At 30.3% G+C, this 13,981-nt stretch overlaps 1 protein-coding gene across 3 annotated transcripts in view; it reads right to left on the bottom strand.

The window, feature by feature from the left end:
• The window catches only part of LOC124368714 (sodium/hydrogen exchanger 9B2-like), a 68,567-nt gene extending 56,397 nt beyond the window's left edge, over positions 1-12,170 (bottom strand). The window contains exon 1 of one of the 3 annotated variants that reach the window (XM_046826038.1): positions 11,826-12,170. In XM_046826038.1, the coding sequence (XP_046681994.1) occupies positions 11,826-11,877 (52 nt within the window). In that variant the 5' untranslated portion in view covers positions 11,878-12,170. Of the gene's footprint in view, positions 1-8,043; positions 8,240-11,825 lie in introns of those variants that run through there. The other 2 variants (XM_046826023.1, XM_046826057.1) reach the window with 2 other exon arrangements.
• Positions 12,171-13,981: the final 1,811 nt, after the last annotated feature.

The following is a 13,981-nucleotide window of genomic DNA, read 5'->3' as shown; positions in this document are numbered from 1 at the left end:
TTCTTTGAAGAAATTTTGAGGTTGACACGTCAACCAATTGGCAAGTAATTATCAACCTTTTTATAGTATTTAGCCAAAGATGTCACTAAAAATGGCAGGTGTGGTCACTAAAACCCTACGTGCTCGTGTGGGGGTCCATAATGCGTGCATGAGGCAACTACATGACCCTGCAGCCGCAATCCCTATATGCTAATACTGTAACACCACTAATAAAATCCCTCATTTTTACCAAGAATTTGTTTGCAAGATTGCAAAAATAAAACAACAGTCAATTTAAGTTGTTAAACCACTTACAATGTTTAAAAAAAATAAACATTGCCTGTCTAGATCTGTACCATTTCCATCTTGCTTTAAAATTCATGAGAAAATCATACGTATACAAATAACTGTAACACCTTCAAGTTTTCAAAAATTCTGGACAATGCACAAGAAGGATTTTAATCTTTATATGTACTTCGTGCACTGTTACATGAAATTTATGATTAACATACTGAATCTCTTTAAAGGGGTGAAATATTGGATATATATTTTATATTCTTCTTGGAGGAGATTAGATTTCTATTTTCACTACAACCAATATAGCATCCAACTAAATTTAAAATTTTAACTTTGTTCAAATAAAATGAAATCAAAAATGTCTTTATTAGAGGCGAAATTATGACTATAAAGTCCTCTCTACAACTTAACCTCAAATTGTACTAATTTTGGAGTTGTTTCATGGTGTCCATTAGTATTATCTTATCTAGGTTTTTAATTCAACCCTTTACCATTCTATCTTCCTTAGCGCACAATTTCCACTACTATCCCAGAGCGTTCCATCAGAACTATTTCATGATCTGTACTGTTATTAATGCGCTGATAGCAGGGGCTTTTCACTTTCCATTTTTTTCTAAAATTATGATTACATCAGCTGTTTGTGTTTGATTAAAATGCAATATACCGATATTGGCTAGCAAGATCTGTTCAAGTCAACAATTATGGTGTCATCTAAGGCTCACTTTAATTGCAACTTAGATCTTTCATGTAACATGAAACAAGCCAACAAAAAATTGTGTTGTATTTAATAATATATCAATAAGAATTAGAAGTCAAAACCCTCTTATTTTGTGTAAATTGTTAAATAATCTAGGTCTACATCCTGGACTCCTTAGTTTAAAACAAATACCATAGGTACCAAAAACCATTTCAGTATGTATTTTGTGTTTTGTTCTTAAAAATTAGATACAGAGTAAATATAAAATTGTAACAAGAATTACAAAAAGTACAGTATATACCAACTGCATACCATACCTCTCATTTCTGGCCTAATTTAAGAACTGCTGACCCCTACAAAGACATACAACTGTATTTTATTTTAGGGTACAAAATTATTTATGGAAAAGATCCTGTATTTGTGCTTGAAATATAAAATAATAATCAGCCATCTTTTATCTTTTTGAAAACATTTATAAATAGGACTTAGACATTACAAAATAACCTATTGAAATGTTGACATAACATACAAATCACAAACAGATATAAAAACTTTGGGTTATGCCAACATACTTGGAATTTTGTTTTCTTCTACAATACTTAAATAAATGAGAGTGGCTATTTAAAAATGTTAAATTGGGCACCCACTTGGCTTGGTTAAAATTTTAAAACTTATCACTACATGGTAATACTGAGTAATTTTGTGAGACAAGATAAACCTTCCTGTGTAAGTTGGTGTAAAATAATCTGATTGAGATATATTTTATTGCAGTTGTGTAACACGTTGTTACAATCCTATTCAGGGCTATTACTTCACAATAAGGCGTATTCTTGTGAGAGAGCATATGGCCGGAATATGATAACATATCGTGTTGACACATCCACTAAGCCCTTTATTTATTATTTAGTTAATCCTGTAGCAAACGCTACTTGTTGGAATACTGACCTAAAAATAAAAGTACAGATATTAAGGGAACCCCCAAGATAATACAAACAAATGCAGACTTAATGAATACCTAATTTTATTCTCAAGTATTAATGATTAATTGTTATCGAAATATCAGTAAATTTTAAACGAGTTGAAAATCTAATTTCATATATATAATGTAGCTATAGTGGGAAGGGTTGATTGAACGTGCATTTTGATCCAGTTCCAGCTCACCTTCCTCTTAGTGCAAGATCTGAAATTTGACGATTGTCACAGACTTGAACTCCTGGAATCTGAGGTAATGTTCGTCTGAAGAGATCCAAAAGAAGTCAGTGAAGAAGAAGCTTGAAACAAACCCTTTACATTGCTTTGACACCTAGATTACAAAATATAGTATAATCTGGGTAATGAAGTATTATCATTGTCCCATCAGGTACACAATTGAGTGAAATACATGTAAATCGATTACATATCTTTATTCACACATTTCATTTATCTAAAATAACAGATATCCCAAAAACTCTAAACCCCCATTAATTTTTGAATAAAAATATATCAATCAATATCCATGGAGGAATTGTTATAGGACTAAAACATATTGTTTTCTGGCCATGTAAAAAAATATTTTGGGAAAAACCCCAAATAAGTAAAAGAAGTAGAATTTATCCTCCAATAATAAAATATGAAACACTGAAAATATATAACATGTACATATACTAACGAATGCAAAAAAGTAGGAAATTGACAAAAATGCAATTGTTATTTTTTGGTAGATCAGTATAAAATATTGCTTTGCATAGAAATACAATAAATGTACTAAAGTAATCCTAAATTTATGTTCTATTATAGTATGTCATAGCAAAAAATATATATAAAAATAAACATGTTGAAAATATATCAAAAGTCTGGTTACATTAGTGCTGGTAGTTTTGTAAACTTTTTTGGAAATTCAATCATTTGTTCTAATAGTGTAGAATCTGTTTTTTATTGAAATATACAAAATTAAAATTTTCATATTTCAATCAAAATTTGATGAATTGTCAATGTTAAAAATACAGTAATAAACTAACCTAAACTAATCAAGAAACAGTTACATATGCAAAGCTTAGTAAACTTGGTCTAAAAATTCAATACTAGTGACTAGTAAACAACTTTTATTCATTTAAGTATTCATTACCTGAATAGTATGCCCGGTTAATGAGGTAGCATTTTAGGGAAGTTTTAAATGCATTTATGGAATTCTCCTTCTTTAGATTTGGAGGTAATTTATTATATATTTTAAGAGCTGAATAATAAGGACCCTGCTCGAATAGTTTTAATCGGTGTATGGGGTATTGTAAGGGTTGATTTCTGATGTTATGATGGTGCAATACTTGATTTTTTTGAAAAGAGTTGTTATTAGTTTTAAATAGTAGTAGGATTTCTAGAATATATAGAGATGGTAAAGTGAGAATGTTATGGTTTTTAAAAAGTGGTTTGTAGGATTGTCTCTTTTTAAGTTTGAACATGATTCTAATGATATAGATACTTCTGAGTTTTGAAAATTTGTTTTGATAACACCGAATTTCCCCAAAATACCACCCCATACCTCAGATGCAAGTAAACATAACCATAGTAAACTGCTTTCACAGTATCTAAACTAGCCACATGAGAGATAGTTCTCAATGCGAAACAGGCTGAATGCAACTTCTTTTCTATAAAGACTGTATGTTCTTTCCAGGATATCGAATTGTCCACAACTAAACCCAGAAATTTACATGACGATGTTACTTTAATATTAGTTAGGTTAAAGTTAGTATACATGCTTGCCGATTGGAGTTTTGAGAATATTAATTATTGGCTTTTATTTTTATTGAGCAGTAACCCATTTGCTGAGAACCACCGTCCTGCTTCGTCAGTTGCTTGATTAATTTTATTCTCTAAATCATCAAGAGATTTTGTTTTTATAGTAAGAGTGGTGTCGTCAGCAAACAGAACTACAGATGAAGTAGTTAGGTTATGTGGGAAATCGTTCACGTAAATGAGAAATAGTAGTGGACCCAGCACCGAGCCCTGGGGAACGCCACGATTATTGAGTTTCCAGTGGGAAGAAAACTTGATAGAAGAGCTATTTTTAATTGTAACATTTTGTTTACTATTTAATAAATATGAAGATAATAAACTGTGAACTGAGCCTCTTAAGCCATAAAATTCTAATTTCTTTAACAATATACTGTGTTCAACACAGTCAAAAGCCTTTGAAAGGTCGCAGAAAAGAGATGCAGTATGATGTTTTTTGTCAATTGAATATAAAATTGTGTCAATTAGTTCAAAAACTGCTAAGGCTGTTGATGAGTTGGGTTTAAAACCAAATTGATTTTTACACAAAATGTTATATTTAGTAAAATGTTTAAGAATTCTGACTGTGATTACTTTTTCAAAAATTTTGGAAATCACTGGAAGAAGGGCTATAGGACGGTAGTTTGACATGTCAGTTTTGTCATTTTTCTTATGGATAGGTTTAATTAGTGAGTATTTTAGTTTTTCAGGAAAAATACCAGTTGAAAAACAATTATTAATGAAAAGAGCTAAAGGCTTTGATATAATTGAGGCTGATACTTTTAATTTGTAATTTTCTACAAATGATGATATTTCTAATTTATAACATTTCACGCAATATTCGTCCTAAATATTACAGGTTCAAACATAGCCTTAGATGTGAATGTGTTAACATGAAACAGGATTTAGTAATCATGATAGAAATGATTTTAAATCCATTTAATTTTTATTGTTTTTTAGAGCATGTTTTAGTGTTAAATTATAATGAACAAATGAGGGTTAGAAAATTTTACAATAAAATTCATAAGAATTAAACATTCTACATATTACTGATGTAAACATTATTTATATTTATTTATAATGTACCAAGAAAAAAATCATAAATAATAAGGGGAATGTACATAATTAACCAAGTGGTATTCAACAACCTTTATAAACAGTTAAACAGTTAAAAGTTAATAACATCAAGTTACTGTGTCCAAATAATTATAACTTTTAACATAATAGTGCAGTCATTGAAGCATTATTGCTCCGAATTTTTTTACTGTGAACCGAATTGCATACAATTTTAGAATTAGGTTCACCTTACCCTTAACTTCAAAAGTGAAAATGATTTGAACTCCGCAATCACCCTGGGGGTGGTTGCCACCCCTTCTCGGGGGTGAATTGTTTTTTGTTCAAAATAACCTCGGATCTCAATAGAAGGCCTCATTTTAAGCAAAAAAATCATCTATAAAGTTTTTCAAAAAATCCAATAATTTTCAAGATATTGGCAATTGAAAATTCGCAATTTTTTCACGTTTTTCATCGGTTTCTTGCAAATACCTCCAAAAATATACGTTTTATCAAAAATTTTATAGAGAACAAAATTGTAGCAGGTAGAAAAATAAACAATTAGGATTTTTATAAAGTGTTCTACGTGCAATATTAAGCTAGATATTAAAGATCAAATCCGTTTTTTATTTTGTTTGAAATTTAATCGATGTGGTCAATGCCATCTAGCGGCGAGCAGATGCATTTTAGGCATTCTAATAAAAAAGGGTTTTGTAGTGCTTGAAATAAGCTTTAAAATGAGCACTATTAAAAGTCTTTTGCACGTAAAATAAGTAAGCTGTATTGCATATAAGAGGAGCATCTAATGTTTTTTCTTTTAAATCAATGGGTTTCAAAAGTGTCATTTCAACCAAAATTAAAATTAATCGTATTCCGCCTAGAATTAACTTTATTATGAAGATTGTGATAGACTGTATCAGTTTGGCTGCTTCAGGACACATATTTTTCAAAAAAGTCACGATTAAAAAAAAAATTCAAAATTTTAAAAACCACCTTTTTTCATAATATCTCAAAAATGACGACAGATACGTATAAAAGTGTACGAATAAAAAATTTAGGTATCTTTCTGACAAACAATTTGGTATTTTTGTTTTTTCTGTAAAAAAAAAAATTGACGGAGATATGATTGTTTAAAGAGCGCGTGGCAGCGCAATCACAGCCTCTTTTAAGCCCTTTAACCCATCACCGTTTGAAAAAAGGCTTTTTACTATATATTGCAATGAAGGATGTTGTAGCTCTCTTGATTACCTTTACAATGGTTTTTTTATAAATTGTGATAGCATGAAAATTGAAGGAGTTATGGTCCAAAAACTTATCATATTTTTTCTACTTAGTAACTGAAAATTTCGGAGTGTGACTATTTGGAGCAATGTGAAAGTATGCAGTATAATAGAGACCCAAAACTATATATATATATATATATATATACATAATATTTTGAACGTTGAATACATACCAACGTTCTTATATGTATATTCACACATTTGAGTGAATCTTATATAATTTGTTAATATTTTATTCAATAAATGGTAATTTTTTACTCTAAATTAAATTATTTTTAAATATGTAATCATATATATTTACTGTTTTAATTTATGGGTAGTTTTGAGGGTAGAAAAGCTTAAGAATATGATAATCATTTTCGAGAGTGTGGAATAATATTTAAATCCTTTTCATTTTATAAAATTTTTTTTAATTTTTTATCAAGGGGTAGTTTTCAAGGGTTGAAAGGGGGTTAACAATTTGATGATTATTATAGAGAATATAAAATATTACTTACTCTATACTTACATCTTTTTATGTCATACCAAAGTATTTTTTGTGATTTTTTTTTTAATTTAGGGGTTGTTTGCAAGGGTTGTAAGATTTTCAAGGGGTTGAAAATGAATTTAATATGAGGTAATTGTGTTAGAAAACACTTTACAATGTCACCACTTACTATTAGACATGTTTTCTAGCGATAAAATGGCTCAATGTCAATTTTTCCATTAGGGGGTTGTTTACACCCCTTCAAAATAATAGGCGGAGTTCAGATCATTTTCACTTTTGAAGTTAAGGGTAAGATGAGTCTAATTCCAAAATTTCATGCAAATCGGTTCACAGTAAAAATATTCGGAGGTAAGACCGTATTTTTCGCTTCAATGACTGCACTATAAGTAGAACATTACTTGGTCAAAGTTATCAATTCTAATACACCTGACACATATGGTTGCTGTAACCTCAAAGTATACCAACAATCACTTAAAAGTTTGCTTCTTTAACTAATAAAGTATATTTTTAAATTGAAACTTTAGGATTATTTTGACTCAAAAAAATTGTAAACCGAGCAACTTAAGATTCATGTTCTTTTGTCGGAAATCTAGGCATACAATTGATACCTAGAACTTTAATCCTAGCAGACATGAGTAGAAATTAAATTCTTACAAGAAGTGGACAAAACCTGCTTTTCCAAGATCTGCTGGAACTTTCACAGTGAACTCAGAACCCCTTGTACCAAACCCAGAAATCAAACAGAAGTTGTTATTAATACATTCATATGAACTCACACTAAGTTCTGTATAAAAAAAATTAAACATAATTATATTTAAAACCATATGTCTCCTCTGTAGAGATTAACAAAAACTGATTAAGTTATGAAATTGCAATTATTTTTGTGATATATTAAAACAATTATTTGTATATTTTTCATGTTGATGTCCAACTTTGTCGTTTCATTTCTGGTATGGTTGATTCAGTTAGTTTTATTTTAATTTAATAAATACACTAAACATGGCACAAATTAATCACTCTTTTGATATTTTTATGTTTAATAATAATCTTTTCAACAATAATTAGTGATATGTAAACTAAAAAAATTAAAATATTGGTATTAGCTAGTAAGAAGCTTAAACAATTTTCAAAGTATTTGGTGAAATAAGTGTTTATTTTAAGAGTCACAATTTTATTATTAATCACCTGGATTCTTTATATCAATGATAGTGTGTTATATTAATAGTTTTAACCCCTGTAAATAGATGTATAAAATAAAACTTAAGTTCCTAATTGTATAAATAATCATTTCCCTTGACCACCTATATATAACTATGTCTTAAAACATTTTAATATATTTTGTAATAAACTAAAAATTGTGTGACAATGCATTTTAATTGATATGGGTTTCATAATTATTAACAACCATCGTCATTGTTATAATTAATATTATTGTTCTTTATTATTATATAAACTATATAGTGGGAAATAAAAGTAATAAAGATACACAATCTAAGAGATACCTCGGGAGGCATGGAAGGCTGGATTGTAAGGCATTCCCAAGGTGAGCTGACAGACTGCTGCCCCAAGTGGAATTACAGTAAACAGCCTCATTAGAGTACCCGCCTCCTTGATAATTGTCTTAACATGTGCTAAGTCATATCTCACATGATTACTTGCGTCCCATGACTCAGTGCCACACATTTAAAAGTCAGTGTTACAAGACTGTACATAATTCTTAGATGAAGCCATTTCAGAAGTGACTGAAGAGTGTTAAGAAATCTTGAATTGGTCAATGAAATTTGATGTGTTCTTTTAATAAAACATTACAATTTTTTGTGACTTCTTTTCATTATGTGGAATGAAAAGAAATTAGACATTTAAAACAAAAATTAAATAAATGTAATTTATACATAACACAACATTAACAGTTGCAAGAGTGATAATATTGATATTATTTTAATAGCACTAGTAAATTATAACACATTTTTCAATATTAGTTTAGTTTTGCAAGGCCTTTCAGAATCGAGGATTCCATCTTCAAGCAACTTCACAAAAAATTGTGCAGATTTTTAAAGTTGCCTGATGAAGGAATCCTCGATTCTGAAAGGCCTTGCAAAATTAAATTAATATTGGAGTATGTGTTATAATTCACTACTACTAGTTGTGTTAAATGAAAATACCCGATGCCCAAACCAAATCCCATGATCCATGAATCTTCATTAATATCAGTGTTATTTTATAAATCATAAAGTCTACTCCTAAATGTCTTTCTGTCACCAATGAACTAATTGAGCACAATGATAACAAAATGTCTCTCAGGAGATAACAACATTGTCAATGCTTATTTTGTATTAATTTTATTGATATTTTTTAATAAAGTGAATGGTGGTTTAATACCTTATTTATTCTCATATAGACAAAAGAATAAACAAAAATTCATTAGTCTACTCTGAAAGAAACACAATATACAATATTTGGCAAAACTTATTTTTAACATGGTTTTTGAGAAACTGACTTGAGTTTGTGGTAATTGTATATTAAACAAAGTGATAGATAATAAGGACTATGCCTTTCATATATTATCTCTCTTGCATCCATTTAAAAAGGCAAAATAGATCAGGGAAAGTATGGGTTTTAAAAAGATAAGTTCCCACTAAAATTAAAGTCTTTTTGCTGCTCTGAAACATGGCTGTGTACAATCTTGCAACAAACAACACAATTAAATAATAAATGTAGATAAACTAAATAATAGTGTTAAAAGGGTTTTCCAGTATATTCTGACTTATGAATAATAAAACTAAAAGAAACCCACAATCTTCTATTATAAAGCTACTAGAATCTCAATTAGAAATCCTGATGGTAAGCTAGTAAATAACAATCCTAATAAGTAAAAGTGCTAAGCTCCAAAGCTTTGAGCTGAAACCACATGAAATTGTAAATATTCCATTAACTGATTTTATGGTCAATTAATGACAGAAATACATAGGAAAAGTGAAAAAATATTGTTCTTGGGTTGTTTATTTCTATGTAATGTTAAGTGTTCAATGTGTTCTGTATAAATATTTGAATACTAACTGTTTGATTTATACAAATTATACTCTATTATCTTGTTTATATTTTAATATAGTATAGTTTTTAACAGACTAATATGTCATGTACCAAAAATCTCGTTTTAGTAAAACTATTCAAACAATTGTATTCAACACAATATTTGAAATCTTATTTAGTTATCACGTGCTTGCTTAGTTTATGGATGTAAATTAGTTTGTATGAAGACTAGATATGATTTTAAACAATATTCTAGGTTAAAGATCAAAGTTATTTGATAAGTAAAGTGAGTCCCACAAGATTAACATGTAATCAATCAATCATGTATTATTTCCTACTATTTACCCTATAACTGACACTACTAACATTTAATACTTAGCATGGAACAACTTATATTACACCTACAATACAATCATACAAACAGGGTTCTCACTCATATTCCTGAAACAAGATAGAGTAGAGAGAGGCCTAGATTAAATAAAGGACTCAATAGTGAATGGGAAAGTCCAAAATCAATTTAAATCCTTACAATACAAGTTCGATTCAAGTATAAATGGAAGTTCTTACAATTTACTATTACCATGACAAATTATCAACAAACAATCATCATAAAACAATTCATAAATAACAGGTACCCTTAACACTTTCATTCATGTACAAAGACATGGTTTCCAAGTAGTTTGACAAACCGATTCAAAAGATGGCAGCAACAACCAGACAGAGTTTTCTATACCTTTTCAATATATTATATTGCCTTAAATAACAAAAGATAACAGCTATTATTATTAATGAAACACAGTTGATAATTAATTGGAAAATGAACTTAGTCAGGCATAATGTTTCTTTGAACAACTAGTGTTGGAAAATATATATCATGCGTGTGGTTAAAGTTCATTTTTTAATATGTATGATTCAAGAGGATAACAGGATTACAGAAAGTTGCCATTATTGTATGTTACAAGAACTGAAACGTGTGTTTATACAACTGTCTTCTTTGGGGGGGGAGGGAGTGTAAAATCCAGAAACATCAATTTAAACCTTGAAAAGTAAACAATTTAACAATGGCTTTTTCCGGACATTTGCCATTGTTCAGTGATACAAAAATTAGTAACACTACATTTCAAGAACTGCAATTTGATTTCTTCTTCAGGTTAATAACTAATCTAACACATAATTATTATTTGCCAGGTTAGTTATTTACCTGAAGAAGAGATCAGATTGCAGATCTCAAAACGTTGTGTTACTGGTTTTTTGTATCACTGAATCATCGATGGCAAATGTATAGAAAAATCCTTATTTCCTTCACAATTCTTCCATCGTTAAAAAAAACTTCACATTCAACTTTTTATTTCACAGGTAGCCTATCCAATGTTTGTTGTTTGTGTTATTTATTGCTGGTTAGTTTAGTATTTACATACCCTGAAGTGTAGTTGCAGATATTAAAATGGTTTTGCTTTATATCATAAAAGTGAAAAATATGTGAGTGATATAGTAATGTGTGACTATTTGATTAAGACTACCTATCTCTTGTGTGGCTGGTAATTCATTAATATAATTTTTATACAAAATCTGGACAGGATGGTAAATTGTTATTGGGTCTTGCTTACAATTATTTCTATTTGTTTATAGTCTGTCCCCTAAACATGGAAAAATACATGAGATTATGCCTATATTTACATTTAGATATGAACTTTCACTACAAACTTATATATTAAAGTTTTAAAACTCAGTAAAGTTAACCAAATGTATATTTTTAATTTATTGCCATACACACTTGAAGTTACTTATTGGACAGCAGTTAAGACATAAATACATTTACAAGTAACTTTTGTATTTATTGAATATGTAAATAGGCTACCTACAAGTCCACTTAAATTCATTGAAAGTTTTTGAGGAACAAAACTGCGGGTAAAAAAATTAAAAAATTGCTAGATTCTCGTTTTTATCTAGAACTTAATCTGAAAAAAGTATGTACACATGTTTACATTTAGAGCATTGAGTATGGTTTACATAATTATTAAAAATGTGTGACTACTGCTAGTAAACCTAAAATACTGCATCACTTGAAAACTTTACCTACCAATTCTATTGGTAGTAATAAGGCTTACTGCAATGAGGTGTTTAATACAACCCTCTGCCTATCTGTCATACTGTGCTTGACTGTTACCAGTGTACAATTACTCATGCTTATAAAAGGAAATTTGACAAAACAATTTAATACAGTTTGCAAACAAAATTAAACAAGGCGTCTTACCGCCACAAACTTTCACCAAGGTTGCGCTAGGAAGAAGTGCTTCATTTGTCATTTCAGCTGGCCTGAACTAAATTTTGAAGAAAAAACATATAGTAAAAACCCGTAATATGATGTTACTTCATAAAGTTTAAACATTGAGGATTCACGCCATTAAACTGTTACTGCAATTCTAGGTCCATTCTTCAATTTAGTTGAGGTTCAAATACAGTAAAGGTTATTCGTTATCTCCCAAATTCTCTCGCAATCGGTCTGTATCAGTGAACAAGGAATGTTAGTAAACAATAAAAAAGAGTATCATCAGGACTCTCGCTGAACTGAAAGGTGAAAATACAGCGTAACTCCATGGTCGTTATAGTCAATCGACAAGTTAGCGTCATGTTAACGAACAAACTGTGAAGTTATCGTCTTTTTGTATTCATGCGTAAGTGTTGTAGTTCTCAGAATGAAGGCGCTTTCAATAATTCAAAAACTAGGTTAAAATGTATAAAACTATTTATTAAAAAGCGCTCATTCTCCAAATCAACAAAGTTTTTCGTATTGAAAATTTGCACAAAGGTGTCCTGTTAGTTGTATAATAAAACAAAATCAGAAATATAAGGACTTGAAAGTAGAAGACCTATTGTCTAAATTAAATGCATGTTAGACGTGTGTTCGCAGTTAAAAATCACTCTTGAGATAAATTCAAACACTTGCCCGCAATCAAAATCTGCACACATATGCTCTTAAAGATATATATCTTAATACACAAACGCCAAACAGGAGGTGTTGACCATCAGAGGACCTATCGTCTAAATTAAATGCCCGTTAGACTTGCTACTAAGTTCACCACAAAAACCTTTAGGAAATATCTCATTATTTTTGGAGGGACCTAATATTTTTTTCATACGTTGGTTCTTGCAAGTTCTATATAAATTTCTTCATTTAGCTGGCTTCTGTCTATAAGTATATTGTTCTTAACGATATTGGCAGCTACTCAGTTCCCCACCAAAACGTTTAGAACATTTTTTTGCGTTGGAAGAGGCCTAATATTTTTCTTACAGTGATTGTAGCAAGTTTTGGTGAATTTCTCCATTTTGTTGGCTTTTTTATATAAATATATTGTGCTTAACGGTATTATCAGTTACTCAAATCACCGCCAAAACATTGATTCCTTTTAAATATACGTACATTGAAAGTTTAAATGAAACGTATTAATATGAATATGAAAAATTTATATTACCAAATGTTATTTTCTTATAATTAGATACAAAATTCCTTAACTGTGCAGTACAAATTCCTTAACATATTTACTGGGCACTGACACAGGACACTTTTACGCCTAAAAGTATTACACCGCACACGAACACAATCCCGCGTTTTCGTTAACTATCGCGACTTCGTGATGACTCCTGAGGACTCTAGCTGACTGTCCCTATCTCTACAACAGGGTTATGTATTTGGAACAGCTCCCTCTGTTTCCTGGACCACGCCTATTCATACCACGCAAGTCTCCCCTGATGACTGGTATGAGTACCAATATTTTGGTATCAGCATGTTTGGTGGGAACTATTAAAATGATGATTACTTCCTGTTGTCTAACAGCTGCATGGGAGCGGATACAACTGTTTGACCAGACAATTGGTACGCTTCGTAATATGGTTTGTACCTCGTAATTCCTTTCCTACGATGGGAAAGGTTGCTCTTGTCATAAATTTTGATTTTATAATAATTTCATATCCCTTAGACACATTATGTTTATGTAACTACATCGATATTAGACAGTAATATGATCATTCATGTGTCAGTAACTTTTACTAAAAAGGCATTACTCCAGAAATCCAATATTGTTTGCATTATCTAATTTATTGCAAATAAAAAATTCAACTTAAGTGTTTAATTAAATTACACACATACATACATATACATACAGATATGTATACAATTGTTTTTGAGGGAGAGGCAGGAAACATGCAATTACGCACGCAGGTGGCCAGCCTGTAGTGTGGGACTCCCCTAAAACGGGTTTACATTACGTCAGGCTAGGCCTGAATTTGGCTTTAGCCCGTGGGGCTCGCTCCTTATCCAACCGCTCGGTCAAGGGATCTGGGCCACTTCGCGCTCCAGATCGGGTTTCTTTTCCAGGAGGATGACCCGGACGAACTGTGACAATCAATCCC

Source organism: Homalodisca vitripennis, chromosome 1 (assembly GCF_021130785.1).
Source record: "Homalodisca vitripennis isolate AUS2020 chromosome 1, UT_GWSS_2.1, whole genome shotgun sequence".
Classification (NCBI taxonomy): Eukaryota; Metazoa; Arthropoda; class Insecta; order Hemiptera; family Cicadellidae; genus Homalodisca; species Homalodisca vitripennis.
This window is presented reverse-complemented; position numbering and strand designations above follow the sequence as displayed.